At 45.6% G+C, this 27,654-nt stretch overlaps 1 protein-coding gene across 1 annotated transcript in view; it reads left to right on the top strand.

Annotated features, from left to right (window-relative positions):
• Nucleotides 1-27,654, top strand: part of Tln2 (talin 2) — a 425,269-nt gene that overhangs the window by 311,622 nt on the left and 85,993 nt on the right. The window contains exons 28-35 of the mRNA XM_029481962.1: nt 350-452; nt 7,925-8,133; nt 9,151-9,270; nt 12,047-12,244; nt 13,077-13,216; nt 22,213-22,306; nt 24,888-24,977; nt 27,262-27,384. Of these exons, the coding sequence (XP_029337822.1) occupies nt 350-452; nt 7,925-8,133; nt 9,151-9,270; nt 12,047-12,244; nt 13,077-13,216; nt 22,213-22,306; nt 24,888-24,977; nt 27,262-27,384 (1,077 nt within the window). The remainder of the gene's footprint in view (nt 1-349; nt 453-7,924; nt 8,134-9,150; nt 9,271-12,046; nt 12,245-13,076; nt 13,217-22,212; nt 22,307-24,887; nt 24,978-27,261; nt 27,385-27,654) is intronic.

The following is a 27,654-nucleotide window of genomic DNA, read 5'->3' as shown; positions in this document are numbered from 1 at the left end:
GCATAATTACTGCCACTAATGATTTCTTTTGGGCTTTCTCAAGGCATCATGCTCACAGCATAGCCTGTTAAGGAACTGCATTGGCTGCTGAAGGCCTTCCAAGCCAGGCACTCTCTGGAGTGGGGCTTAGTGAGGCTCAGGACCTCTCATGGCTCCACACAGCTGGCGGGGCTGTTCCTGCCTCACTCGGGCAGAGCCAAGCCCTTTGCCCTGCACGGCCCAGCCGAGTTGGGTGCGAATGAACACGGGTTCCGATTCTGATGTGTAACCATCGTTCTAAGTGATGCCCTAAGACCTCGGAGATTGTTTCTTTTCTAAGCTCTGCCTTCCTTGGATTTGTTTCCTACAGCTGGAAAAGTGTGCTCAGGACGTGGGAAGCACCTCTAAGGGAGTGGGCTCCTCCATGGCACAGCTCCTGACCTGTGCTGCTCAAGGCAATGAGCACTACACAGGTACGACTCTCTCTCAGCCTTTACAGTACCTGTGGCTGGGCTGCACACCCCGGTCTGGAGAGGAATGCTCACTGATCTGACAATAAACTTGCCCTTCTTCCCCAGGCTTCACAGCACATCCTTCAGGGACTCGCCACAGTACTGTTACGAAGCTCTTCCCAAGCGTGTTCGGTACTTACCTCATGGCTGTGAGGAATTACCTGACAGGAGGGAAGGGTTTGGTTTTGGCTCGTAGTTTAAGGCAGCATCCTCTGTCATGGCCGGAGAAGTGAAGTTGGTAGGAACATGAGGCTGCTGGACCGCTTACTTCCTCCGATTGATTGAGTCCAGAACTATTGACGATGCACTATTGAAGACCAACACTGACAAGCCATCTTCTCACCTGGCTTAACCTAACTCAAAACTCCTTCCCACATGAGCCTAAAGATCTGCCTCCTTAGCTTAGCTGATCCAGATCCTGTCAGCCTGACAGATATTAACCAGATTAAGCATGTGATGTAGTAAAATGACTCTCAAACTATGTGTAGACCCCTTATTAGACTACTAATTGTACACTTTAGGACTATCTCTGACTCCAGAAATCCCACCAAAGTGTAAAATGTAAAAGCTAGAGAATAAGAATGTCAACAAAATCAGACAGATGGCAGGCAGGGAGGGAGGGGTGGAGCTGAATGAGCCAATCCACCCTCAGCTGGATGAGAACTCAGGGTGTCCAAGATGGAAGGAAGGAGGGCAGCAAGGGAGGAGGCAGCAGAGCTGTGTCCTGTGTGTCCTCAGGGCACTGAGGACACCTCTGAGTTTTTTTCAGTGTCATGTCTATTTCTGAAAATAATAGACAGTTACTTGTCTTTATTAGGAATCTTTGTAAGTAAGAGGCTGTGTAACTCATGAAAGGGGGAAACATAAACTGCTGGCTAGGGCTTGTGCTGTATCCTTTAGTGTACAGATGAGGCTGTGGTAAGGATTCAGTGTGCATCAAGGCTATGGCTCAGAACACTCTCCCTAGCCCTGTGTACTGTAGGAGGCTTGGCTCTGGGGCACTTTCTCCCCGTCTCCCTCTCATCCCCCTCTCTTCTCCCTCTCTCCCCCCTCTCCCTCTCTGTCTCTCTCCCTCTTTCTCCCCTCTCCCTATCTCTCTTCCTGCTCCCTCTTTCTTTCTCCCCATCCTTTCCCCCTCCTCTTTTCTTGCAGCTCTTACAAATTAAGGACCACCATAAGGGAAGAAGCTGCCCTGAGCCTTGGGCTTCTCTCTGTCTCTGTCTGTCTGTCTGTCTGTCTCTCTCTCCCTCCCTCTCTCCCTCTCTTCTTCCCTCTCTTCCCCCCTCGTCCCCCCCTCGTCCCCCTCCCTCCCTTCCCTCCCCTTTCTCTTCCTCCCTCTCTCCCCCAACCCCACTCTGCTTTTCATTCTTCCCAACTCTTGGTCCTCCCTACCTTGATGCCTTCCTGTCACCCAGCTGACTTCAACCATATGTTTTCCAATCATTTCTTTGTTCGAGGGTGGGTTTGCAGGGGTTAATCTGTCATTCCTCCAAGCCAAATCAAAAATGCACATTCTTATTACTTGAAAACTAAAAGAACAAAACGGGAAATCGAAATATGACATAGTAATAAGAATATGTAATCCTGTTTTAATCAGAGAATAAGGGAAAAATTTCAGAGACCAGGGTGTTGAAGACCACTTAGGACATTTTGAGGGGCTCTAGTAGAAAGGGAAATGTGGATATGAATTCTTACAAACTAGAAGGAGAAGTTTACATCTCAGAAACTCCTACATGATCCCAGAAGTTTGGCAGCTTTTGTGCACGGTGAAATGTGTGCTTCTAGGAGGGAGACTGCCCTAGGGCCCTAGGAGTTAAATTATCTGGTACTGCCAACATGCAGGATGGCAGGCAGCCTCCTTGGCACTTGAAAACCAGCCTACCTAGCAAGCCATCCCATTCTGGAAGGCACTGGGGAGGCAGTGGTGAAATGGCACTGTGTGGCAGGGGGTCTCAGAGGCTTAGAGAAGGCTGAGTCAAGGGCCTGAGAAGGTTCTAGTAAAAGTCTTGAGAGGAGGAGACACACTAGGACAGCTGAGCCAAGGCATAGATACAAGGAGCTCGTAGGCAACGTGAGCAGCTTGGAGTCTCACCAGAAGCCATGTGAAACTATTGGAAGGTTTTAGATGTGGACACCGATCACAGTGTCCTGTGTGTGACCCTTCCTCCTCTGTGTGGAATAGACTGGATAGAAACTACTGAGAGCAGAGAGACCCACACCCAGGCTGTGATTCCTCTAGATGAGGTGGTAATCATCTGTGATAATTAGTCAGCTTTATGTCACTATAGCGAAATATCCAAGGTAATTAACTTCTAAGGAGAAAGGGTTCATTTTGGCTCATGGTGGCTCTAATCCTTAATTATTTGAGTATGTGGTGGCGTAGCATATGATGTCAGGAGCATATACAAAACAAAAAAACAAAAATAACCCACATAACCTCATGGCCAGGAAGCAAAAGAGAATGAGAAAGAAGACAGGGAGGGAGTATGCTGTAACTGCCCTCAAGAGTGTTTGCCCAGGAACCAGAAGCCCTCCCATTAGGCACTGTGACTTAATGTTAATCAAATTGCCTTGGGGACCAAGTCTTTAACACATGAACCTTTGGTGGACACTCAAGATCTAGAGTAGAGGGGTGGTTTATACAAGGAGATAGATTAAAGAAGCAAGCATGACCCTGCTTGGTGATTGGTTAGAATGTTGCCAGGGATAGAGATGAGGAAAAAAACATGGAGAATTCTTAGAGCTGAGAGCTGAATGAAGAGTTCTGTGAGTTGCTAGGGTGAGATCACGAGGTTAGTTCTAACCACAAATGGACTGGTGGATAGTCACCTAGAGATGTGATCTGCAGCTTGCTCGATAGCTCTCGGGAGAGGAGGCTTGGATGGAAGTGCAGGTGTTGTAATTATTTCTTGGGTCATGGTAATTGATTGAAACCTTAACTGTGGGAAAGTTTGCCTGGAGTGAGTGGCTGAGTGAAAAGAGTTAACTAGTGAAAGATGAAGGTGAAGGATAGAAGTAGGAACCACACCTGTAGGTAGAGAAGGGAAGCCAGGGCGAGCATGTTTCTTGAAATAGAGAGTTGCTATCCAGAGAGTGAAGATGCCTCCATTGGCTTCAAGAATAAGGAGGGCCTTACTTGCCTGATTAGAGGTGATTTCAGCACAGTTGAAAGGTGTGGAAACAAGCAAAGAGAGAACAGGGGTAGACAAACTCTGAGTATAGTCTCCCTCCTGCCATGCTTGAGACCTGTGAAATGTTTGGAGACTACACGTTAACTCCCAGTAGGCTGCACCTGAGTGCAGGTGGGCTTTTGTTTGGCAAACGAAATGTCTAAATACACTTCTAAACCATTTAACACAGCTACGCACAATTTTTTTGCAAGTACTTCAAAACAAATTAACAATTTACATCATTCCTAAAATCATCTTGGAGCCTTGGTATTGTGGTCTAGCAATGGCTTAACACACGTCACGTGTGAATTCTGGAAATAACAAACCTTCTGAGAGCTGGGTGTGCTAGCAGGATGAGCTGGAGACAGGAGGATCAGCTCAAGGCTGGGCCCCTCTCTGGAAAACAACAATTATGAAGTATGCTGATATGTTTGCTATCTCCTTTTGTCCTGAAACTCTGCTACGGACTGTAATTGAAGATTCAGATATGAAAGCAGTCTGTGCTCTCCAAGGATTGCAGTTATTAGAACAGATGTGTGCTTTACAGTTTGCCCCTAGTGGGTAACAAATCTTAATGTACACTTGATCGTAAAAGCAATATCATGGGGGCAGTGAAGGGGAGGAAAGGACATTGTTGATTTTGGTCACAGGACCCTATGGTGATTCCCATTAAAAACATGGATATAAATGTAGTCATATTGGGCCTTAGATATCTCCAGCCTCCTGGTGGCATTGTTTCATCCTTTTGGTGATATAACTTTTTCTGTCTGGACCTGGTTCCTCCAAACAGGCTCCTTACCAGGAGATGCTTGGGCAGGACAGGCTTAGGGCTTTAGAGCTTGGCTTGCAAAACTCATCTTAAGGGTCAGTAGGATGGCTCAGCAGGTAAAGGTGCTTGCTGCCAAGCCTAGTGACCTGAGTTCAGTTCCTGGAACCCACATGGAGGAAAAAGAAAACTGACTCCCACAAGTGGCTCTGTGTCCTCCACATGCATGTCAGGATGACACACCTGCCCACACATATACACACACCTACACCTACACTCACACACAAAATAAGTAAATATAATTTCAAAATTTATATCATCTTAATCTATAAGGCATTTCCCATTCAGTAGCTTTACATAAATATTTTCTAATTGCATATTATTAATGTTGCATTTTAATGCTTACAAAATTCGAATAGAAGTGGATTTAAGGGCTGGTGAGATGGCTCAGTGGGTAAGAGCACCCGACTGCTCTTCCGAAGGTCCAGAGTTCAAATCCCAGCAACCACATGGTGGCTCACAACCATCCGTAATGAGATCTGGCGCCCTCTTCTGGAGTGTCTGAAGACAGCTACAGTGTACTTACATATAATAAATAAATAAATCTTAAAAAAAAAAAAAAAGAAGTGGATTTAACAGTCCAGATAACAAATGAGAAGGCAATAGGTGATGTCTGAAAAATCACAGCCTAGTAGAACCTTCAATAGTCAGTGTTAGATTCTCAGCCACTCCTGAGGCTTGTGGGAAGCTGTGGCTTGAGAGAGACAGCAGTCTAGACACACAGACACTTGGCAGGGAAGACAGCAGGATGAGGGCCTCACCACATCTGGAGTTCTTCTGAGCAATGACATCCTTCAACCTGGAGCCAAAAGCTGAAACAAAATGTTTCTCCTCTAAGCCTTAGCTTTATTTATCTTTGTGTATTTTCTTCTGGGCTTCTCTAATACCTGCACACACACACACACACACACACAGCATCTCACACAAACACAGACACATACTATCACATATACACATACAATCATAAACAAACACCCCATCACACATACATACACATAAACATACACCCATCTCACACACACACACCATGGCATACAAACACACAAACATGACATCACACATATATCAAACACCATACTACGTGTGCTATGGCACACATATATCACACACACAGATCACACACACGGCTTACATCACATGTATCACGCACACACACACACACACATCACACTCAAAAGGAAAGAAATGCTGACTGTACCGTCCATCCCTTCCACAGGCTGCCTAACAATCAGTAGATTGCCCGTGTTATGGTCTGCCGTGGTTAGATTGCAGCACTTCATCCCAGCTGTGACATGCAGACTATTCAGAGATTAGTGAGTTTGTGTTGGAGGGATGGCTGTATTGGGGGGATCTGGGACTTTTCTCATTATGGACCCTCATGGTTACCACAGGGAAGACCGCTGGCTGTGTTTGTGATGACTCTGTAGAGAGCCGTACTGCAGACTAAAAGGAGTAATTTCCATACACAGCGTCTGTGTTTCTACAAAAGCCCCTCACACTTCATTGTCCCCAAGAGTATGTGGCAGGAAGCTAGGAACCTCAGGTCCAGCCCCAGTACTGTCTTGTGGTTGGGACACTGCTGTTGCTAGGCCTTATGGGAAATGATTTCTTGAGAGAAGCTCCAGGAAAGATCAGGTTCCTTGGTTTCTAGGAGAAAGTTCCTCCAGTCTCCATCCTCTCTTTAGTGTGCTAAGGACTGAGGGCCTCAGACTGTGTTTATTCCGATGAGGTGATGCTGAACTAGCAGAGGACTGCTCATCTCCATCAAAATGGATTCAAAGATAGATGTTTCACAAGAGAATATCCAGCGGCCATGAAATGTATTGATTAAGTGCTCTCAACAGCATTACCATACGAGTTCGTTTTAACTGTCAACTTGACAGCCTAAAATTATCTGGAAAGGGAATCTTTAGAGGGAATTAAGATTTTTTTAAATGTACTGTGTACATGTCTGGTGCTCTCAGAGGTCAAGAGAGGGTGCCAGATCCCCTGGAACAGGATTGTCAACAGCTATGAGCCATCATGTGGGTGCTGGGGACCAAACTCAGGTCTTCTGCAAGAGCAACAAGTATTCTTTTTTCTTTTTTTCCAAGACAGGGTTTCTCTGTGTAGCCCTGGCTGTCCTGGAACTCACTCTGTAGACCAGGCTGGCCTCAAACTCAGAAATCCGTCTGCCTCTGCCTCCTGAGTGCTGGGATTAAAGGCGTGTGCCACCATGCCCGGCTGCAACAAGTATTCTTAACTACTGAACCACCTCTGTAGCCCCATGGGAAGAGAATCTTCGTGAGGAGTTCTCTAGTCCAGGTTGGCCCATGGGCATGACTGGGGTAGGGAGGTTCTGGTTTCTGGGCTCTCTAGCATCCTTTAGCAAATTGTAGGCCATACCATTCCCTAGGCAGGGGTTCTGAACATTGTAAGGGAAAGGAGAACACAAGTAGGAGCTGCAGTGCCTGGATTCTGTCTCTGCTCTCAACTGTAGATGTGATGGACTGAGTTCCTACAACCTGGAATCATATGCCAAGTCAACTTCCTTTTTCCTACTTCTTGTCAGGCTATGCAGCAGAGCCCCACTAGTTAAGCTACAGAAGACTGCATCTCCTCCAAATTGCCCATGGGAAGTGCGGTAGTAAAACCATTCTAGAACCTGTGGTGTACTATTTCCTAAAGCTACATTAGCCCTCAGTGATTCAGCCATTCAAATCCTAGGTTTTATCCAAGATATGTGATTCCATGTGTTCATCTGAACGCATGCACAAGACCTTTCTTTTCTTGGGAGTTTTATCCCAAACACAAAACAACTTACCTGTCCGCCAGCAGAGGAACAGATAAGCAAATGTTAGGACATTGATGTAAGATCATACAGGAAGAAAAGGAAAGAGTTACACATAACAGCACTGCTTGAACTCACAACCTTGACAGTCAGAGAGAAGACAGATGCAAATGCGCGCATGTTGTCTGGTTCTCTTAAGCCAGTCTAAGGTCACATGTGAGATTCATTACTGTCAGTGTGAGGAGCATTGTTGGTGAAGGACACTGTAATGGTGGATGTATCTATCCATGCAAATCCACTGAACTGCTCACTCTTGTGTGTGTGCAATGTGTGCCTCAGTAAAGCCAAGTGTGCTAAAATAACTTCCCACAACCTGTGCACCAGCCACCCAGGTATAGGTCCCCATCTGCACACCTGTTCCCATGTCTGTGGTTTAGATCTAGAGACACGTGAGGCAGTAGAAACATGGGAAGTTGAAGTGTGGGGCATTTTATATATTGTGGTGTCTCTTGATTGGCTCAGACACCGGGTGTGAGCAACTATATTGAGGAATATGGCAATAAACATTTGTCAAAAATTAATCTGGACCTCAGTGTTCTTGCCGAGGAAAAAAATGTAACTTCTGATGGAATCCAGTGGAGAGACTCTAACAGACTTTCCTTCCCAGGCGTGGCAGCAAGAGAAACAGCCCAGGCTCTGAAAACACTGGCCCAGGCTGCCCGGGGAGTGGCTGCATCCACAAATGATCCTGAGGCTGCTCATGCCATGTTAGACTCTGCTCGGGATGTGATGGAGGGCTCTGCCATGCTCATCCAGGAAGCCAAGCAGGCACTAATTGCACCTGGAGACACAGAAAGTCAGCAGAGATTAGCCCAGGTGAGCCTGGGAACTGGGAACCATGGTTACCAGGGTTGCATACACATCAGCTACCTGCTTTGTGGACATGTTTTCCTGGCAGGAATGCCTAGGACTCAGAAGGTATTTGCAGTTCTGTCTAAAGTGTGTGTGGTAGCAAGACTGACTGACCATACTTGGTACTCAGTGTTTTGTCTTACCTAGTATTTCCCACACTAATGTGGCATCTACTTAATTCATAGTCAACAAATGACATGAGGGCTTTGAACTCTGCCTGCCTTGGGACTCTAGACATAGCGTGCTTGCTTAAGGTTTGTATCTACTTCAATAAACTCCCCATCCCAGTCTGCATGGTGAGGAAGATATAATACAGGTTCCAGTTATCCAAAAGTTCTGAAAAGACTCCCCTAACCTTTCCAGGTGATTCTTCAGCTGACCAATAGAACCAACTGGCTAGGGACAATCTGGGGAGTGTTCTTGACATGGGACTAGGAAGATATTTTAGGTTTTTAGATTAAATAGAACCCGCCCCCCCCAGTCAGTATTCCTGAAGGCCTGTGAGGACAAGGTGGCATTGAGGAACATCTTCAGGTCGGCAGGAGGTCCCCTCTTTGCCTGTTGAGAAAGTGAGGTCTTGAGGTGTGTCAGCACCAGAGGGTCACTGAGAAGAATCAATTACAGTTTAGCTCTGCTCCAAAGTCAACTTTGGGGGCCTGCGCAGAGCCCTGCAGAAGATGCCTACGATCTAGGACCATGTCTCATATTGGAGGATTCTGTGTTTGGGTTCTGGAGCTGTGGTGGCTCCTGGCCTTGGGGAGCAGATGACATGTGCAGCATGTAGTAACCCAGCACTAGGGTAGCAGAGATCAGAGGCCTGGTGATTTAGTTAGCAGGGTTGGGTGGGTGCCAGTGAATAATTCCCACATTAGTGTCAGCTCTGCATATTCTCTCTGCTCTTTCTCAATGAATATGCAAAGGCATTTGCATTGGAAGTAGCTTTCTTAAGGTGTTTCCCTCCCTCTGTGTATGTGTATGCAGGTGGCCAAAGCTGTGTCTCACTCTCTGAATAACTGCGTGAATTGCCTTCCTGGACAGAAGGATGTAGATGTCGCCTTGAAGAGCATCGGGGAGGCCAGCAAGAAGCTACTTGTAGATTCGGTGAGGACCTTGTCTGGGAGTGGATACCTGGTGTCTTCCCGCACCCCACTCCACCCCCAAGGAGAAAGGGTGGCTTTCCTTCCTTGGAGTCTCTGGGCATCTAGGCTTTCCCATAGGAATCTTGGTTTTTCTACCATTTTCCATTTCCTTTCTGGTTAACAAAGTTCGTGAGTGAGGACTTGTCAGGGGTAGGTTTTGCTGGTATGGGTGCACATGTATGTGCAGATACATGTATGCATATGTGTGCACACATACCTCTGGAGGCCAGAGAGCAGCTTCAAATGTCCCAAGTTTCCTTTGAGGCAGGATCTTTCAGTGGCCTGTAATTTCATCAGGTAGGCAAGGCTGGTTGCTCAGCGAGCTTCCCATCTTACCATCACCGGGGCTACATGTGTATACCACCACACCCAGATTTTTTGTGGGGGAATCGAACGCCAGTCTTTATGCTTGTAAGGCAATTTTTTTTTTTTAATCAACTGAGCTATCTCCCTGTCTCCCAACGTGGAGCTTTGAGCATTGACTTTTTTTGAGTATGTGATTGCTCTTGAGTCATCCGAATGGGACAGAAAAGAGGCTTTGATCATCCAGATCTTTCTTGGGGCATAACAGATAGTGACAGGCAGTTCGAGGACAGAGGGGCATGTGTTAGACACTAATTAAGAAAGCAGGGGGGCTGGTGAGATGGCTCAGTGGGTAAGAGCACCCGACTGCTCTTCCAAAGGTCCAGAGTTCAAATCCCAGCAACCACATGGTGGCTCACAACCATCTGTAACGAGATCTGGCGCCCTCTTCTGGAGTGTCTGAAGACAGCTACAGTGTACTTACATATAATAAATAAATAAATCTTTAAAAAAAAAAAAAAGAAAGCCGGGATCTTAAAGGTTTTTGCCTTGGGGCTCTTTCCTATCCCACACTGAAGGAAGCTTAGCACTCATCTGTCTGCTTCTGGTTACAAATGTCCAGCAAAGACAGGATATAACTCTCTCCTGAGAGGTTCTGCCAGTGCCTGACAAATACAGTAGTGGATGCTCACAGTCATCCATTGGACTGAGCACAGGGATCCTAATGAAGGAGCTAGAGAAAGGAGCCGAAGGGGTTTGCAGCCCCATAGTGGGAACAGCATTATGAATTAACCAGTACCCCCAGAGCTCCCGGGGACTAAACCACCAACCAAAGAGTACACATGTTGGGACTTATGGCTCCAGCTGCATACGTAGCAGAGGATGGCCTAGTTGGTCATCAATGGGAAAAGAGGCCCTTGGTCCTATGAAGGCTCTATGCCCCATTGTGGGGTAATGCCAGAGCCAGGAAGTGGGAGTAGGTGGTTGATGAGCAGGGGTAGGGGATAGGGGTAAGATGTTTTTATGAGGGGAAACCAGGAAAGGGAATAACATTTGAAATGTAAAAAAAAAAAAAATNAAAAAAAAAAAAAAAAAAAAGCCACGTAGGCTGATTAGGCTGATGACACAAGAAAACAGAAACAAAAAACAAATGTTCAGCAGTATATGTGGGTCCTTAGTAAAATCTGCAACTTTGATGACTGTAATTCTAAAATCGATACTGCACTTGGTGTGTAGATTTGTAAAAGTTTTTTACAAGGACAACTAATAAAAAAACTTGATGGTCATTTGTTAAAAAGAATGTGATTTGAAGTTGGCCATCATCGACCTCTTAGTTCTAAAAAGCTTAAACTGAGAGTTTCCATCATGAAGGACACAAAATAGGGTGGAGAATGGCTCCCAGAGCTGAGTTGCTTGGACATGAATCCTGGCCCTGCTGTCTCAGTGAGTGTCAGTGACTTGACAATAGCTGCTTCTACCACAGGTAGCTCTCTGGTGCCCACAGAGTGGGCTTTCTGTAAGGGTGGGTGGGTGGGTGGATGGATGGATGGATGGATGGATGGATGGATGGATGGATGGATGAAAGGATGAAAGGATGAAAGGATGAAAGGATGGAGATGTGTGGAGGGTCCAGCTTAACACGGGCTCACACTAAGCAGAGCCACTTGTATGAAGTGATGCCATAACTGCTCCAAGGTATGGTTGCAGGGAAGGCTTTTAATGTAGATGTGAGGGGAATTACAAACTGGCATCTGAAGAGTTCAGAGCAGGGAGAGACAGTTGTACACTGAACATGGCCAGCAGATTTAACCCAGCCATGAGAGGAAGTGGGGGTGGGGAGGACAAGAGGAAGATGAGAGTTGAGGGCAAAGGATGCAGAGAGGGAGGGAAGGAAGAGAGAGGGGAAGAGAAAGAGAGACCTGGAGAGCACATGACTGAAGTGGCAGGGTTATATGGTATGGGGAGGGTGGGGTTGTGAGCTGGTGAAGTTTAGGGTAAGGGGAAGGATAAAAAGAGCTAAGAAGGGCTGGTGAGATGGCTCAGCAGGTAAGAGCACCCGACTGCTCTTCCAAAGGTCCTTAGTTCAAATCCCAGAAACCACATGGTGGCTCACAACCATCTGTAACAAGATCTGACTCCCTCTTCTGGTGTGTCTGAAGACAGCTACAGTGTACTTACATATAATAAATAAATAAATCTTTAAAAAAAAAAAGAGCTAAGAAGAGCCACGGGTATTTGTTATTCTGAGAGCCTATAAGCCAGCATGGCTTTGTATGTAATAGGCATCGCAGATAGCATTTGTTTTTTTTGGACCTGCCATCTTCTAGTTGAGTGACTCAGAAGCACAGCCCTGGGCAGTCACTGTTCCTTCCACAGTCCTCATGGCCCCTTACTCGAGGTAAAACTTCCCATGGCATTGCCTTTTGTCCTCCTAGCTACCTCCAAGCACAAAGCCCTTCCAGGAGGCCCAGAGTGAGCTGAACCAGGCTGCTGCTGATCTGAACCAATCTGCTGGGGAAGTCGTCCATGCCACAAGGGGCCAGAGTGGAGAGCTGGCAGCCGCTTCTGGAAAATTCAGTGATGACTTTGACGAGTTCCTGGATGCCGGGATTGAGATGGCTGGCCAGGCACAGGTGGGTGGGAAGGTGGTTTGTGCTGCTCACTTGAGTCTCCCTGTTCTGGTAGACCACCCAGCTGGGGGCATCTGGGTGGATCAGGAACAGGATCCTGTCAACAACCTGCAGCGCCTTCCTTGACTGCCTTGGAAATTCTGTGACCTCACATGCATGTGTATTTGTGGTTTAGTGAACTCAACTTGAATGAATTACATCTGGGATCTCCGAATGATTAAAAATGACCTAATTCAGATGGAGAGATGAGCTACTTGTTTATAGCTAGGGAACATGACTGGTCTGGCATCAGATTGCAGGACTGGTTTTTTGGTAGATTGGTGGGGTTTTTTGTTTGTTTTGTTGTTGTTGTTGTTACATTTTCTACAAAAGGCAATTTATCAGTTAGTTAGCAAGCTGGGTGAGCGTTATGTCCTTCCCCAGTCCAAAACTTCTGGGACGCTGTTAGCTCTGAATATCTACACAGAGCTTGTCCTTTGTGCCAGGCTGGGATGTACAAGATACTGGACAACTCCAGCATTGTTGAGCAAGATGCTCGAATCACTGTCCGGTCTGTGTACTGGTGCGGCTCAGTTGTTCTCCTCCCAGCCCTGTAACGCTCCCGTATAACAAGAAAGCAGGACTCCTGGCTGACCCACTTGGACATGCACTTCTTTCTCTGCCTCATGCATCTCTGAGCATCTGTTTGAGGACGAGTGGACACTAGTCACACGTCTGCAGACTGACTGCCCCGATGTAGTCTCTGCCTCCACCTGGGGACTTGCTCCTAGCTCCCTGACAGCTTCTTGGAAAACTGTGGTCAGTCCCATCTGACTGTTTCCTTTTGACTCTGCAGACAAAAGAAGACCAGATGCAAGTGATAGGTAACCTGAAGAATATCTCGATGGCGTCCAGCAAACTCCTGCTAGCCGCCAAGTCTCTCTCTGTAGATCCTGGAGCTCCCAACGCAAAAAATCTTCTGGCTGCAGCTGCAAGGTAAGAGCAGGACAAGGTGTGCCTTGTGGAGGTGTGAGCGATTCTGGATTCTGTTGTGTTGAAGGGTGTGCCCAACATCCTACCAGTTTCTGACTTGCTGCCTGTCTTGTTGTCGGACGTAGAGTAAACTGATGGGAATTCTGACATTTTGTAAAATTGACTCATCCCTGTGTCTTTGGCCCGGTAAGAATGTCTTCCATCTTTCTAGATGCACTCTTCAGTTCTGACTGAGGCTGCACTGACCTGTAAACCTGATGGCTTAAGCAGATTGTTTTCCCTTTTCCATTTTTATGTTTGTGTATAATGTGTGTGTGTGTGTGTGTGTGTGTGTGTGTGTGTATGTGTGTACTTGCATGTATGTGCATTCAGGTATGTATTCACATTTATGAAGATCTGAAGTTGATGTTGGGAATAGTCTGTGAACACACTCTGTTGATCTTCCATCTTATTTATTGAAGCAGGGTCTCTTAGTCAAATCCAGAGTTGGCCAGTAGGACTAGCCAGCTTGCTCTGAGCAGTCCCCTGCCCCGCCCCCATCTCCATCTGCCAAGGCTAGAATTACAGTTGGGCCACCACATTCACTTGGTACTTTACTTAGGCTCTAAGAATCTGAATACTGGTCCTCGTGCTTGCTCAGCAGGCTTTTGAACTACTGTGCCATTTCTCCAGTCTCTACATAGATTGTTTAAAGCAGATTTATGTTGTTCAGGTTTTGCAAGAAGTACATGCTCACTAAAATAGACATTGGGAAATATTTGCAGTGTTCAAGCCGTTTTTGTAGACACTGGGCATACACTACATGCTGGCATCCATCTTGGACTAGATTTTACATATCTATCCATCACTTGCCGAAGGCACTCTAGGGCCAGTGAGGTGACAATGGGTGCACACTGGTTTTGAACCGACTTAAAACACGAAGCCAAGTTTGGAGTGATTTCTGCACACTTCCCTCCAGTTGCACTCACTTCAGGGATCTAATATGACTTCTGCTCCGTAGCCACCACTGTGACACATGAGCTCAGTAGGTAGGATTGACTGTTGGCTTGCAGGTCACTGGGCTGCAGTGATGGCCCAGAGCCATCTGCACAAGCAGCGTCTCATTCATTTTCCCCCACTTCGAGCAAAAGCTGTGTTGTGATTTTGTGGTGTTGTATACATCCTCAGTGTTGTTTTATGTCACTTATGTATAACACTGCTGGGGCAGCAGGACATTAATTGAGAGGTGACTGGAGGAACAGAATAGTACAGACTTCAAAATGTGCACACTGGTGATCAGCTTCAGTTCTGCCTGCATTTTTATTCATTTCGATTTGTTATTTATCTGATTATTTTGAGACAGGGTCTCTCTGTGTAGCTGTGGATGGCCAGGAACTCCTTTCGTAGACTAGCCTGGCCTAGAACTCCCAGAGGTCTGCTGGCCTGTGCCTCCCCACTGTTACAATCAAAGGCATGCACTTGGCTTGCATTTGATTTTTAATTTGTTTTGTTGTTTGCTTGTTTGTTTGTTGTTCCTGCCTTTAAGCTGTCAGAATTCAAAAATCTGAATTCTAATTGAAGGCACTTGAATAGTTTACCTGCTTGGTCAGGTGTTCAGCTGGCTCAACCTGCCCAGGCTTTGCTGCCTATGAAATGGGACCTGAGTGCCAGCTACCTTGAACTATTCTTAGCCTTCGTGGCACTAGTATTGGACTCTGTTTCTCTTCCTTTCTTGACTTTAGTAAATTTTTAAAATCTGTCTGTCTTTTTCATGGAGGCTTAGACAATTCTCTTGCATGTCCTTGGTTTGATCATTTCGCTTCTGTATTGGCTGTTGTCTTTTTGCTGTGACAGTATATCCAACAAGAGCACCCCAAGGAAACAAGAATTTCCTTTGGCTTGCAGCTTGAGGGTGTGCAGCCTGTCATTGCAGCGTAGTCATGGTGGCAGGACTGTGAGGCCGCTGGTCACATTGCCTCTGGTATCAGAGAGCCAATCAATGAATGCTGGTGCCCAGAAGCGCAGCCCATGGAATGGTGTTGCCCACAGCTAGGGTTAGCTTCTCTCCTCTGTTAACCCAATCCAGAAATTCCCTCCAAGGCATGAGTAGTGCTGGGTCTCCCAGGTGAATCTAAGATCCTGTCAAGGTGACAGTCAGTATGAACCTCTGGAGCAGTGGGTTCATTTGGTGGCAAACAGGAGCCAGAGCTCTAAGTGACTACAAAATGTATCCTCTCATCAGCCTGCTCCAGCCTGTATTTCACTTGTGATTTCTCTGGTAAACAAATGCCCTCCCTTGACAATGGGGATGGGGACAGGGTGAGAGTCTGTTCTATTTGGTCCCCATTTCTTGAAAGGATGCTTTTTTTCTTTTTTCTTTTCTTTTTTTTCCCCTGCCAAGAGGCTTTGGGGAAGACAACTGACGTTTCCAGGTGTCTGAACTCCAATGTTTTTTATTACCTTCATTTTTTGCATCATTTCCAAATTGTAGTTTCCAGCTCTAATGAGCTGTTCACTCTCTTAAACTGTGGGAAGAAGGGGAGAATATAAATTGGGTTTTTTAAAAGCCAGCTACAGAAGGCCACACAGACCAGAAAAGAATTATGGCTCCCGCTATCCGCAGGCCCCCTGGTGGTGACACTGAGAACAGGAGCCCAGATGAAAAACTCCCAGCCTGTGTGACCCAGCTTTTTCAGCCTGACAGTGAAGCTGGGGGGTTTTAAAGCCCAGTAGGCACTCAGCACATCTCATATGGAAGTGCTGGTGTGGAATGTGCTAGTGCTGTCAACCTTACTGTACCCCTTGCTTTTGGGGGCTCTGCAATCCTTCGTGCTCTGGGCACAAATGAGCTTATCTCTTCCTCACCTGGAATCCACTTCAGCATCTTGGGGTTGATGATAAGCTTTGGCTTATGGCACCTGTGGGACGAAGTTGGGTACTGCCTTGTGCCCATCTCGGTCATCTCCTGTGTGGCTAGCCAGGCTCTGGCCTTGTCTTCAAAGTGGGTGGAGCGGGAGGGCCTTTGTGAACCATTCTTCTGACTCCTCCCCACCCAGGGATTGGTTTGTTGGTCTGAAGCACCTTGAACTTGAGGCTGGAGTGGAAATTCCGGACTGCAGCTGCAGGAAGGGCTTGTTCCCTCTGAGCACTGTCCCATCTGATTGGTGTCACTGTGCATCACCCTGACCATAGGAACAGCTGGCCAGCTGTTTTCCTGTCTTCTGAGGGTCTACCCTAGGAAGCAGAGGCTCCTCCTGTCCCCTTGACACTTCTAGACAGGTTTCCTCCTATCTCCTGAGACAGAGACTGTGACAGCAAAGGGAGGATGGTCTGCGCCCGATGAAATAGAAAAGGGAAATGGTAGCTTTCCTTCCTCTGTTGGAAGCATCCCGAATGTTTTCAGTCTTTATCCAGGATCGAACTCAGCATAGACTCTTTGAACGTCCTCAGTCCTCATTCAGACCACCTCCCCTTTGTGCACAATCCCTGCCCCCCATGATGGTGAGGTGGATCTTTTTCTCAGACTTTTATTTGTCTTTTTATTCATCCTGCTCTCTCATGTCCTGTCTTTGTGTCTTTTGTTGTCTTGCTTCTCCATTGCCCATTGCCAGCCCCTTGCTGTCCTATTGAGGGAGATTTAAACTACATCTTTTTTTTTTTTTTAATTTCCAATCTTTGCAAATAATAAGGCCTAAGGAAGGCTTACAGGGAAAATGTCTGCCTCTCTCCTCCCTTCCTTGACTAGAAACTAGTCATGGTTTGTTTCCCTTCCAGGTGACTTTTTACCTTGTGATGATCCTAGGACTTAGGAGGCTGAGGCATGAGAGTGTGGGTTTGAGGCCAGCCTGTACTACATAGTAAGACTCTGTCTCAAATAACTGGGGAGAAGAATCCCAGCCAGATCTGTCAAATTTGAGTTGAGTTAACTCAGTATTCCTGGACATAGGTGACTTTAGAAACCCCATTTTCATCTCTGAGGTTGCAGAGCTCCACTCTTTAAATATAGCTAGATAAGGAAAAAAAAAGCCTAAGAATGTGAAGTATGACTGTTTCATTATTCTGTGTGGTGTGTGTGTGTGTTTGTGTGTGCATGTACTTGTGTATGTGCGTGTGGAGGCCAGTGGTCAATGTTAGGTGTCATACTCAGTCACTCTCTGTCTTACTTCTTGAGCCAGAGTCTCACCTTGAGCATGGGGCTCACAGTCTCAGATTGACTGCTGGCCACCCAGACCCATGTGCCCTCCTTGTCTCTGCCTCCCCAGCGCTGGGTTTACAGGTACACACCACTGCACCATCCTTTTAAATGGGTTCTGGCATCCGAACTCAGTACCTCACGCCTACCCAGCAAGTGCTCTCCCAACTGAGCTGTCTCCCCAGCCCTAACCTTTTTATATTAAAAAATTAATTTATGTATCTTTGATCATTAAAAAGTTGTCATAGTAACGGTAGCTATAATAGTAGATAAAAGTGATAGTAGCTATAGAAAAGACCACTTAGACTTACAGAGCCCGGATCATGCTCATTTTGGTGACATTTTTTATTATAATAAATTGGTCAGTTTACAATTTTTTTGAGATTTGTCTCAGTTTATCTTTTAAGATAACAGTATAAACTCCTTTTTATGTGTTTTGAATCTATCAGTTCCCAGTGTGTACACACATGCTTCTTTGTACAGGGGATGCTCTCACGTTGTTTAGACCTTTTACTCAGTTGTATTATATTTAGGCATATATCATAAATATCCTATTATGTTAGCAACATGTCCTGCATTGTGACTTTTAATAAGCACCCCCAAATCTTATTATACCATGCCAACTTATTTAGCCATTCCTTTCTTGTTGGATAGGCAGGGTCCCTGCTGACTCTTTGCTGGTAAAAATCACAGCTCTTGTGTGAAATATGTGAACATTACTTCTTGTTATCAATTACTAATTTGCCCCTAGACCACTGAGTTTATACAGCTCTGTAACCCAGACTCCGAGATGGCTTAATTAGTCATACCTAAGTTATTCTGTCCTGTCGCAGATCAGTACTCTAAGTGACTCACTTAGATGTGCAAGGCCCTGCCTGCATTTTTGTAGTTTGTCCAATCACAAACTACTACTACTGAGCCTCGTTTTGTTTTGTTTCCTTATCTTTTAATCTAAATTTTTTTCACAGCTACAAAAATAAGAGAGTAGGGAAAGGAACCTCTTTCTCGAAGCTCTGGATCCTCTGGATTCGCCAACTGTAAACACTTCCTAAATGGAAATCTTCGTGTAGAAGCAGGACCACAGCACGTACATACTCACAGCAGCTGTGGTTGCCGCACACCAGATCAAATCAACCAACATTCTAACATGGGGTGGGATAGGTTTGTGAGCCTGTCTCAAAAAATAAGGTGGGGGTGGGGAGGATACCCAGGGGTCCCACCCTCTCGGAGGAGAAGGGGAGGGGAGGAAGGGACTCTGAGGGGAGACAGGAAGGGGGCAGCATTTGGGATGTTAATAATAAGGTAGAGGGAGAATATTAAAGGTTGATCTCTGGTCTCCAGGTACATGTCCACAACATAAAGACCCACACAGACACCATGCATACCACACACATGCGCACACACAAACACACACACTCCCCTGACCCTCAAACTCCTACACGCACAGACAGCAACACATTTAGTGAGGAATCGATTTGATGAAAAACTTTGGTGATATGTGGAAATGAGCTCTAAGGATCATGTTTTCACAATTCAGGACACGCCCTGAACCTTACTACAGTGACCTGTGCCAGCCTGTCTCCTCAGAAGTGGGTCTCAAGAGCTGCCATGCAGGGCATGCCATTCAGCTCTCTGTAGGACACTTCAAATGCACCACTGTGAACTGTACCCTCCCAGGTCACTGGAGCCAGAGACTGCCCTGCCACTTTTCACTTCCCCTTACATGGAGGAAAACATGGTACTTTCTAATGACTCCCTAATAAAGCACTTTTCAACAAGCCACAAGCATCCATCCGACAACTGCTATTTTGGGATTCTCTCTTGAGTTTGAGAGTGTTTCTCTTCTTCTCATCCTCCCTAGCTGAGCTTAAATGGAAAGCCATATTTGATCACATACTTCAGCTAATTGCCTTTGTATGTTGGCAACGTTGTTTTCCATCTAATTTGATATTCTGTGGCAAGCTGAGAAACCTGTTGAATGCACTAAGACTCCTTTTTATCAGATGGTGTTACTAACCACCACATGGGTCTTATTTTGGCCTTGCTTGCTCTTAGCTGTTCTTCAGCTGTGGCAGGTTGGAAGTGAGAATAGAATTTTGAGCCATGCCAGAAGGCTGGACCTATCATAGCACTGCAGAAAAGGGCTTTGGGTCAGCTTTAGAGTCAAATAGGCAGGCATGGATTTAAGTCTTCTTCCTATACCTTATTTATAGCTTTCTCATTAGGGAGTCATCACCTCTTTCCGAATTTCCATTCATGAAACTTGGGTGATTTATTGCTTTTACTGACACATACTATTTTTATATATTTATTGATACAGTATAATAATTCAGTATATATGTATAATGTACAATGATGATATCTGTGATTAGCATTTCTAATGACTCAGCATTTATCATTTCTATGCAATTCTAAGACTTATTTTTTAATTTTTTAAAACTTTGTAGTGTGTGTGTATGTGTGTGTGTGTCTGTGTCTGTGTGCGTATGCTTGTGTATTTACATCTGAGTGTGGGTGCCAGTAGAATTACATGTAGTTGTGAGCTACCTGACATGGATACTAGAAACCAAGCTCCGGTCTTTTGAAAGAGTAGCATCCTCTCTAAATCACTGAGCCATCTCCCCAGTCCCCTAAGACTTGCTATAGAACTGTAGCACTGAGGACAGTGTGATATTAGAGACAGAATAGACCACTGATCAGTGGAACAGAATAGAATATAGAAGCAGATTCCACAGACGAGGCCAGCAGTGTAATTACAAAAGCAATTCAGTGGGGAAAAGATGGTGTCTCAACAGACTCTGTTAAAACAGACTTCTGTTTATCCCTAAACTCAAAGCAAAACTTCAGCTTCTCTTTCCCACCTGGTAGAAACTAACTCAGAATGGAATTTGAGTTTCTAAATTATTCCATAATCCAGGACATGGCAAGCCAGAGACTGCTCAGGAGAGTGGAATCTTTGCAGGAAAAAAAAATGGATTTACTTTATAGGTTCTGAAAATAGAAATACACATAAAACAATACCAGGGGCTCTGATGTAATCCTATTGGTATTAGTAAAAAAAATAAAATATAGGTATTTCAAAGAATAGAACTTGGGAAAGCTACTCAGGCCTAATAGCTTTTTCATCCTTTACTGGTAAGTAGATATTTTAAGTCCCAGGCACATTTTACTATCTGAAGTATTTGAAAATAATCAAAATAGACCAAGGCTGACTGGATAATCTTATTCCTTGAAGACTCCTAGAATAGGGTCCTGGAAATAGTGTCAGTGTAGACCACTGCTGTTTGCAGCTTCATTGTCTCTCATGAATATATCAGAAGTCAGTCTGAATTTCTTAAGGGAACTGTTAGAGTCTTTGAGAAATCAGACGAGTAATCAGAAGCATGGTAGGGAACCTACCTTTCCTCGCTCTGGCTGTGTTTTACTCAGGTTGTATAGAGAGAGCTTGTTGGGAGGCCTTGTGGGGATCAGAGCCTAAACAGTCCCTTGATCTCTGCTAGAGGTGTTTAACAGTTGTTGACAGAAATGGCTAAGATCAAAATCTCAGGTGACAGCAGATGCTGGTTAGGATTTGGAGAAAGAGGAACACTCCTCCATTGCTGGTGGGATTGCAAGCTGGTACAACCACTCTGGAAATCAGTCTGTTGGTCCCTCAGAAAATTGGACATAGTACTACCAGAAGATTCAGCAATACCTCTCCTGGGCATATACCCAGAAAATGGTCCAACTTGTAATAAGGAAATATGCTCCACTATGTTCGTAGCAGCCTTATTTATAATAGCCAGAAGCTGGAAAGAACCCAGGTGTCCCTCAACAGAGGAATGGATAGAGAAAATGTGGTACATTTACACAATAGAGTACTACACAGCTATTTAAAACAATGAATTTATGAAATTCTTAGACAAATGGATGGATCTGGAGGATAACATCTTGAGGGAGGTAACCCAATCACAAAAGAACTCACATGATATGCACTCACTGATAGTGTATATTAGCCCAGAAGTACAGAATACCCAAGATACAATCTGCAAAACACATGAAACTCAAGAAGAAGACAAAAGTGTGGATACTTGGATCCTTCTTAGAAGGGGGAACAAAATACCCATGGAAGGAGTTACAAAGTTCAGAGCAGAGACTAAAGGAATGACCATCATGAGACTGCCCCCCCTAGGGATGTATCCCATAAACAACCACCAAACCCAGACACTATTGTGGATGCCAACAAGAGATAGCTGGCAGGAGACTGATATAGCTGTCTCCTGAGAGGCTCTGCCAGTGCCTGACAAATACAGAAGTGGATGCTCACAGTCATTCATTGGACGAAGCACAGGGTCCCCAATGAACGAGCTAAAGAAAGGTCCCAAGGAGCTGAAGGGGTTTGCAGCCCCATAAGAGGAACAACAATATGAACTAACAAGTACCCCCAGAGTTATCTGGGACTAAACCACCAATCAAAGAAAACACATGATGGGACTCATGGCTCTAGCTGCATATATGTAGCAGAGAATGGTCTAGTTGGTCATCAATGGGAGGATAGGCCCTTGGTCCTGTGAAGGCTCTGTGCCCCAGTATAGGGGACTGCCAGGGCCAGGAAGCAGCAGTGGGTGGGTTGGGGAGCAGGGGGCGGAGGGGTAGGGAACTTTCAGAGGGGAAACTAGGAAAGGGATAATATTTGAAATGTAAACAAAGAAAATGTCTATTAAAAAGCTGAATTTGCATGTAGTACATAAATAAAAAGCTTAATTTCAGATTTAAAAAAAGAAGAAGAAATGGCTGACTTTCATACCTGAGTAACACCCAAGCCCACACCCCTCTCTGTTCCTCCTAGAGCTGTGACAGAGAGCATCAACCAACTCATCATGCTGTGCACTCAGCAGGCCCCTGGGCAGAAGGAGTGTGACAACGCTCTGCGTGAGCTTGAGGTGAGTGTCCTGGAAGGCTGTGCGGATGGGAACTCTGCGTGGGCTGTGGGCCTCCTCTTCCCTATATGGTGGGTGACATGTTTCTCTTCTATCTATGCTTGCCTCTCTCCTAGGTGGAAGGAGTTAGAAAAAAATGGCATTCTGCAGTAATTTCACCCAGATTTCTCCCTTTCCTACGAAACCAATATGTATTTTGTTAATTAAAGGATTTTTCAATTCAAACAGGAAGTGGTATTGGGTATAGGCTGCCAATGCATAGAGTTTGCCTACAAACTATTAAAGAGATTATTCTTGGATAACCGATAACCAAGAAAGAGAGGCTGGGACTGGAGAGACAACCCAGTTGGTTAAATACTTCCCACAAACCAGGAGCACCTGAGTTCTAGCCCCAGACCACACATGCAGAAGTTTCTCATGATGGTGGAGGAAGTCGAGACAGGCAGATCCTTGCCAGACACCCTGACCTACTTGGTGAGCTCCAGGCCAGTGAGAGACCTTGTCTCACAAAACAAAGTCTATGGCCCCTGAGAAATGACAGCACCTGAAGTTGACCTCTGTCTTCTACACCCATGTGCACACATCTTCACACAAGCAAACACGCACAATGATTTCCACATACATTTTATTCTGCTATGTGCAGGGGACACACTGGAGAGGGTCAAGGGGCACATTTGCCTCTTCATAACTCCTATTGACCTTTTGACTTGCATTCAAGGTGTGTGTTTATATCTGAAATTATGCGTGTTTCTCATAGAAATTCTTTAGGCAAAGAAAGCCATTGTGCCTACTCTTATGTAAAGCAGCCCTTACCTACCCAGATCCAATTGGATGGGCCCAGGGTATCTCAGTAGACATAAATTGTTTGTACCTCCCGTTCTTCCAGTTGTCCTCAGGGCTGGCATGGGTCTGACTTGGGGAGATACCGTGGCAGCTTCTAAAGGCTTGATCAAGGCCATGATGGTAGTAACAGATGGAGTTGAAGTCAAAGGGGGTTCACCAGGGCAGGACTGGAGCAGCAGCTGAACATTATTAGGGAGGGATGGTTCTTACGTGGGTTCTAGTCTGCTTTCAGCTGCTGTGATACACACCATAACCAAAAGCGACTTGGGGAGGAAGAAGCTGATTTGGCTGACAGTAGCCCTATAGCTCCTCACTGATGGAAGCCCAGGCAAGAACTCAAGGCAGGAACTTAGAGCAGAAACCATTGATGAATGAATGCTGCATGCTGGCTTCCTTCCAGGGTCATGTTCTGCTCAGCTTTCCTGTACAGCTCAGCCCTATATGCCTGGTAATGGTGCCATTCACCACCCTACATCAATTAGCAATCAAGAAAATGCCCCGGGACTCGGTCAAGGTCCCGTCTCATGGAGGCAGTTCTTTAGATGGGGTTCCTTCTCTCCACATGTGTGTTGGTCATCATATGTGGGCCATTCACTGCCTTAGCATGTTCATTAGCTCATGTCACCTTTTCAACATGTATGACACATATGTAGTTGGTCTAAATAAGACTTGTTAGCCTGGGTACCCGGTGCTTTAAAGGTTCTTGGAATTACTGGTACTGGAAACGTGTTGGTTCTCCAAGAAGAGGCTTTCAATGAAATAAGCTCCTGACTTGTGTAGCCCTCTTCCCTGTGTCTTGGATTCGCATCAGCAGTCCCATTACCCCACGTTGCACCCTTTGGCACTCAGCTCTGTTGTGATTTTCTTGACTGTGTCTCCAGAGGCTGCTGACTGCTAGTGTGCAGTCTCTTTGATGATGATTCAAGGATCTGTCCCCAGGATGTCAGTCCCAGGAAGAACGCCTCATGGGTAGTGATCCAAGGTCATGGAGAAAGCTAGTGGTGATTTTTACTGACTTGGAGAGACAGAAAAACTGACCTCTACCCATTTCCTGAATGGGTCCCTAAACAAGAGTAGACATTTTCTATACGTCTCAAATCAATAACAAATGAGCCACCCCAGTAGGGATCACCTTCTTCCGTGTGCTTCCATGAGAAGGCCCCAGAACTGAGATATTGAGAGCCCTTCTTAACCAGAATGAACGTGCATTTGGAATGGAAGCTCGTCAGGGTTAGTCACCTAAATTGTGACAGCCAACAATGAATATGCTGCTTTGCATTAACTTCAGACTTTCTTCTAAAAGCCCTCCTGTAGCCCGGTGTGGTAGCACACGCCTTTAATCCTAGCATTCATGAGGCAGAGACCAGGCCAGCTTGGTCTATATAGTGAGTTCCTGGACAGCCATGGCTTTTTATACAGAGAAACTCTGTCTTGAAATATATATATATATATATTTTTAAAGCCCTCCTATACATATCAGCCCCCTCCCAAACTAAACTGATACCCCACCCCACCCCCCTGTGGCAACAGTAACCCAAGGCCCCAGCCCCTGTCACCACTGTTTTGTTGACAAGGTATCTGAAGTCTTGATGCCCTGGTCTGAGTTCCTCCTATTGACTCTAAATGATTGATCAATTATGGCCCTAGTCCTAGTCCAGCAATAGGTAGCAATGGTTGTACTTGGCAGTGCGTTTTCTTCTGTGCCTCTGACTCACTCTCTAAGCTGTGTTCTCTGTTGTAGACTGTCAAGGGGATGTTGGAAAACCCGAATGAGCCTGTGAGCGACCTCTCTTACTTCGACTGCATTGAGAGTGTGATGGAGAACTCCAAGGTAAAGCCAGTCTGTTTTAGTTACTCCCCTCTCTGCTGAGATAACATACCTAACAAAGCAGCCTAAAGAAGGAAGACTCCCTTTTGGCTTAAATTTGACGGTCCAGCCTGATGGCAGGATTATGAGACAGTCAGTCACACTGCATCTACAGTCAGGAAGCAGAGACAGAGGAGTGCAGGTGTTCAGCTCAATTTCACCTGTTTACAAAGTTTAGGACCCCAGCCTGTGGATAGTGCCACCCACACTGGGTCATCCCTCCTTAATTAACCCAGTCTGGAGACCCCATCACAGACATGCCCAGAACCTTATTTCCTCAGTGAGTATAGATCCTGTCAGGTTGACAATCAATGGCAACTGTCAACTGTCTGTATCAACATATGGACATCAGCGCTGCTCCTCAGTGGGGAGAAACAGAAAGGGGAAAAGTAAACATCTGCCTTGCCCCTGGGTGGCCGATATGGCAAAATCTTGTCATGCAGCGTGCCCAAGTGTTCTTCCACATTCAGGGTCTCCCCGAACCTTGTGAAAAGTTGTGTAAATACCTGGTGACAGACCCCCACCCCAAAGGTTTGAAATCTGTGCGTTTCTGAGAGGTTCCCAGGCCTGCCTCTGTTGTCTCGGAACCCTTGAGAATCACTGCTTACATCATCAAATATGGGTCTCACTGTGAATCCAGACCGTGTTTGCATATAGAACACTGTGTTTCCTACTCATACACTTTCATGAAAGCCCCTGATTTGTATTTTGTGATATCTAATCGTAGCATACAATTTTTTTTTGAGGGGAGTAAATATTAGGAGTTTCGGGTGGTCGGGAAGAGAAGTATTTTAAAACTACGGTGGCTTCCAGGCCTTCCCTTACTAAGATTTGATTCCTTGCAGGTTAATTGGGTGACGATGGTAATTAAGAAAAAGCAACACTAAGAGCAATATCAGGGATCAATAATGAAGGAGAATGCCCAAGAATCAGAAAGTGCCAGTGATATACCAGAGAGACAATTGGCGGTTGAATTTTTGCCACCTGTGCACACTGGTTTTCATCACTTAAGACTTGGTGAACCATCTGTATCGATGATGTCAGAAGGGCTTAGTTTATGTTGGGCTAAGACAAGAATTTCTTCTGTTCAGCAACTTCCATGGAATAGAGGACTGTCAAAATGGAGGAGGGTGCATATGACTTAAATACTTAAATTCGGAAATCTCCTTTTTTTTTTTTTTTTTTTTTTTTTTTAGAAAGGGCCTCTTGTAGCTCAGGCTGGCCTTGAACATGCTGTATAGTCAAGCATGACTCTGACTCCCCTGCTCCTACCTCCTAAAGTGCTGGAATTGCAGGTGTGCACACCACAGCTGGACTGTTGCACTCAAGATTTCATGCATGCTAGGCTGGCATTCTCCCAACTGAGCTCCAGCTCCAGCCTAGGGAAAGCTCTCTTCCTAAAGGAGTGAGGGGCGAGGGTAAAATCCTGTGCTTACAAACACTCCCTAGCTACTCTGCTCTGCGCATCTCTATATAAACTCGATTATTTTAGATATAAAAAAATATTATAGTAATTTATTTTGTTTCCTCTTCAAAATGGCTTATTGCCTCAGGAAGAACTCTATGTCACAGAGACTTGACAATGTCATCTCTCGCCCAAGGGTGAATGAACATTTTCTACTTTATAATCTATGGCCCTGGGAAGCACAAACTCCCCTTGTGGCACAGGCCAAAGCCCAGAGAGGATAGGGCACCAGATTTGGGATAGATGTCCTGCTCTGCCCATGTGACCTTCTGTGTGATCTTTAGAAGACATTTGAGTTCCATAGGTTGCAGACTGACTGTGACAATCCCTATCAAGCCTTATTTGGGGACCAAAAAAGGACTGTAGCAGTGATTTTCAAAACTTGATAAATTAACCATGCAAGGAAGAGTGTGCCTTCTACTTTCTGGTTAGAATTTCAAGTCCCGCTCCCTGGATGTGAGTTTATGCTCTTAGAAGTAAATAGATCTAAGACTGGGCCATGTGCCCGCAAGAGGCCTTGTGTAGATTATACATGATGCTCTCTGTGTTGACTGAACCACCAGGAGATTCTGATAACCCTTGGGTGCAAGGTTTGTACTCCTCTAATGCATTTGTCTTCATCATAGAGAGGTGGTGTGATTCTCTCGAATCTCTCTTGGGTACAGTAAAGGCAAAGATGACAAATGTTTTAAATTAAGTCGCTTTAAGTATTCAAGCAGCAGGGTTACTTCCTGCAGCCCTGGGTTGGAATAAAAACTCAATGACTTGGTTGCTGTTTTGCAGGTTCTGGGCGAGTCAATGGCAGGGATTTCACAGAATGCTAAGACTGGAGACCTCCCTGCCTTCGGAGAATGTGTGGGGATTGCATCTAAGGCTCTCTGCGGGCTGACAGAGGCAGCAGCCCAGGTGAGAGCCGTGTGCACACCTTCTTTCCAGCCCTAGGACATAGTACATACCCCTGAGGGAGACCAGCTTCAGCTCCTCCAAGCAGTGAGATAGGAATCATAGGGAAGCTAATGGCTTCTGGGTAAGAGGGCCATATAGGCAGAATACCAGCCAGTGCTTCCAGGCACATGCAGGGAGAACAGAGAGACCACATGAATACTGCAGACCTGGCATCCAAAGGTCAGAAGCAGCTCTTTAAAGCCAGTGTTCTAGATAAATTGTTCCCTAGAG

The sequence above is a fragment of the Mus caroli genome, chromosome 9, assembly GCF_900094665.2.
Source record: "Mus caroli chromosome 9, CAROLI_EIJ_v1.1, whole genome shotgun sequence".
Taxonomy (NCBI): domain Eukaryota; kingdom Metazoa; phylum Chordata; class Mammalia; order Rodentia; family Muridae; genus Mus; species Mus caroli.
This window is presented reverse-complemented; position numbering and strand designations above follow the sequence as displayed.